This window comes from Tupaia chinensis, unplaced genomic scaffold (assembly GCF_000334495.1).
Source record: "Tupaia chinensis unplaced genomic scaffold, TupChi_1.0 Scaffold000129_1, whole genome shotgun sequence".
Taxonomy (NCBI): domain Eukaryota; kingdom Metazoa; phylum Chordata; class Mammalia; order Scandentia; family Tupaiidae; genus Tupaia; species Tupaia belangeri.
The window spans coordinates 722,502-725,703 of NW_006159598.1; the positions used below are offsets into that span (position 1 = coordinate 722,502).

At 56.1% G+C, this 3,202-nt stretch overlaps 1 protein-coding gene across 1 annotated transcript in view; it reads right to left on the reverse strand.

Moving 5' to 3' along the window:
- The window catches only part of KLK12 (kallikrein related peptidase 12), a 5,570-nt gene continuing 2,368 nt past the window's right edge, over nt 1–3,202 (reverse strand). The window contains exons 5-7 of the mRNA XM_014586335.1: nt 3,097–3,202; nt 1,616–1,749; nt 1–350 (exon numbers count right to left, since the gene is read on the reverse strand). Of these exons, the coding sequence (XP_014441821.1) occupies nt 153–350; nt 1,616–1,749; nt 3,097–3,202 (438 nt within the window). The 3' untranslated portion in view covers nt 1–152. The remainder of the gene's footprint in view (nt 351–1,615; nt 1,750–3,096) is intronic.

A 3,202-nucleotide genomic window follows, 5' to 3' on the forward strand; every position in this document is an offset into this window, starting at 1 on the left:
TTCAGTTGTTTTATTCCACATAGTCGCACAGTCCTCTGATCCCAGTCATGGGCCTTAGAAGAGCTGGCTGGATTTGTAATTCCAAGAAGAAATTCCTTGGGCCGAGAAGAATGGGAGCTGGAGTGATGGAGGAGCTGTTGGTGCCCTGAGGCTCAGAGTGGCCCCGAGCTGAGGGTGGGGGTAGACGGAGCAGGCGGACTGCTTTTCATGACCATCTGGATCCAGTCCACATATCTGCAGATCTTGGTGTAGACGCCTGGGATGCCTTCTTGTCCGCAAGGCCCCACAGAGCCCCAGGACACCAAACCCTGAAGGACTCCCCCACACACCAGGGGGCCCCCAGAGTCACCCTGGAAGAGAGGAGGAGGAGTACAGACTGAATAAGGGTGAAGCTCTGTGCCTCCTCAAACCCCCCACCCATTCCTGGGCCTCAAGGACAGTGGCTCCAAGCCGATCCCAACAGCAATGCTGACCAATAGAGAAAAAGCTTTGTTCCTAGGGGCCAATCCCAGGGGAGAAGGGCGGGACTCCTTAAAGGGAAAAGGGTCCTTCCAAGGACCTATGAGGGTAAAACCCATCCCACGTGCCATAGTTTGGAGTACCCCCAGATTTCACGTGTCGGGACCGGATGGGCTTTAGGCTTTAGCCCACGGGGCAGGGCACGTGATTGGGTCCTGGCTGGTTTGTAAGCAGAGGGAATGAGGTCAGAACGGGAGAGCTCTTGGGAACAACCGTGCTCTGCTCTAACAGCTCTGCCTTTCGTCGTTTGTGATGCTTTTGGGCTCCCTAGCCCCAGAATTGTGAGTTTGGCAATAAGCCTCTGTTTTCTTTATACATCGGTCACTGTCGGGTATTTCTGTCAGCAATGCAGAAAACAGACTAAGGTTGGTGAGACTTCTTAAGGCGGAGGATTCTTTCAAAGACAATGGCCCAGGCTCTGACCAATGAGAGAGAGCACACTATCTTCAATCACCAATCCTAGGGAAGGAAGGCGGGACTCCATAAAAGGTAGAGCGTTCTTTCAAAGACAGTGGCTGGGGCCCTGACCAATGAGGGGAGAGAACATCATCACCAGTGACCAATCCCAAGGGAGGAGGGCAGGACTCCACGGGGGGAGGCGGGGTTCTCTCCAGAGCAGTGATGCGGGCTCTGGGCAGGAGGAGCCTCCTGTTTGGTCCCCTCCCTAGCTCCATCCTCAGACGTCACTCTTCATCTGGGTTCACGCCAGCTAGAGGATGGTGTCTCAGTCCCAGAGACACCTGCTCCCTGTCTGAGCTCCAAGCTTGGGGCTAGTTCTAGGCTCTCCCTCTCTCTGTCTCTTTCTCTTCCTCTCTTTGTGCCTCCTGCCCCACCTTTCCTCCTGGGTTCCCTCTATTCTCTCTGCCCACTCCTCCTCTGTGTCCTCCACTCCCTGGCCCTCCCCTCTGTTCTTTCCCTCCCTCCCTCCCTCCCTCCCTCATTTTGTGCCTCTCCTCCTTTCTGACCCCCACCTCTCCCTCTTCCCCATTCATGTTCCCTGACTCCTCTCCCATGAGCTCCCCTCCTGCTTCCCATCTCTTTGCCCTCGGAACCGCACTTCCTGTCCTGGGTACCAGGCCTGGCTGCATTCACTCACCTGGCAGGCATCCTTCCTGGCCACGCCGCCTGCACACACCATGTTGTCTGTGATTTTCCCGGGGAACACAGCACGGCAGACATCATCGGGGACGATGGAGATGTTCAGGCACTGGAGCCGGTCTGGGAATGGGCCTGGGGATGGGAGGAGGATGTGGCAGGGTCCCCTCCAGCTCCCCTTTCGAGACCACATTCTGCTCAAGACGAATCCATCGATACCCCTGCCATCCTAAAACTTCTGGATTTTAATTTGACTTGATTTCAGTGACCCTTGACCCCAGATCATTGGCCCAGTCCCCTTGACCTTAGACCTTTGACTTTGAGGGTCATAACTGAAGACCCCCCTCTTCTCTCCACCCTTAGCTATGATGACTCCAGACCTGATACTCTCTTCAGATACCATGACCTTTGACTCGTTTGTTTGTTGGTTTAATTGGCAGAGGGTACGAGCACTCTCCAGAGAGAGACAGAGACAGAAAGAGAGGGAGAAAGCATCCCCCAATGGGTGGTCACACTGCAATTTCTTCTTCATCCCTCCATCCTGTCGGAATGCACACACACACACACACACACACACACACGCACGTACACTCACACACAGCCAGAATTCAAACTGCAATCAGCTGTGTGGGCGCCAGCTCCCTTAACTTTGAGGTCACAGGGTCAGCCCCAGACTGTGACCTTTGACCTTTAATATTACTACTCTTTTTTTGGAGAAGTTTTTGCTGCAGGGCGCGTGCTCTCACCAGGAAGACAGAGAGACAGAAAGCGAGAGATCCCCCCCCCGGGGGATGGCCATGCTGCAATCTCTTCTATTCTCCTCCCGGGATCTTGGGCGCGCACACACAAGTGCCCGGCGTGAGTTTAAGCACTGGCCACGGTCGACTACATGGGAGTCCAGCAACGTAGCCATTACGCCACCTGCTGGTCCCCGCTAACCTTACTACCTTATGGTGCCAGTTGACCTCACGTCTTCCCTTGCCTCCTGACCCCATGTCCCTGTCTTCATCTTAACCTGGAGTCTCAGCTCTGCACCCTCTAACCTTTGATTTGTCCCAACCCGTGTCCTCTGATCCTCATTTATTTGACCCCTGAGTTCATGACCCCAACCTCTGGCACCGCCCCCAGCCCTCAGACTTCCTGTCTCCTCGGATTCTGACCAGGGCAGGCAGCAGCTGGACCCCTGGCTTCCGGCCCGACGCCCTCTCACATCACAGCTCCTATCTGCACCTGCCCTTTCCTCCAGCCGGTGACCCCTGACCCCACTCTGACCTCCAACCACATCCCGGCCCCCGTTTCTGGCTCCATAGCCAACCCCTCTTCATGTTGATGCCCAATGCCTCAATCCGCCGTGGCGTCCGACCCCCATCTATGATCCTGACATCTGACCCCACGCCCTGACCTGTTCCTGCCCTTCCTATGAGGTGTCATGACTCCTGACCTCTCATGTCCGTCCCAGCCTTTAGCCCCTGACCCCCTTACTCCATGGATGGTTGGTGATGCCCCAGCCCGAGACGAGGCATTTGGTGCCGGCCGCTGCACAAGACCCAGGCAGGGACAGCGGCTGGGCGCTGCGGGTCACGTGGAC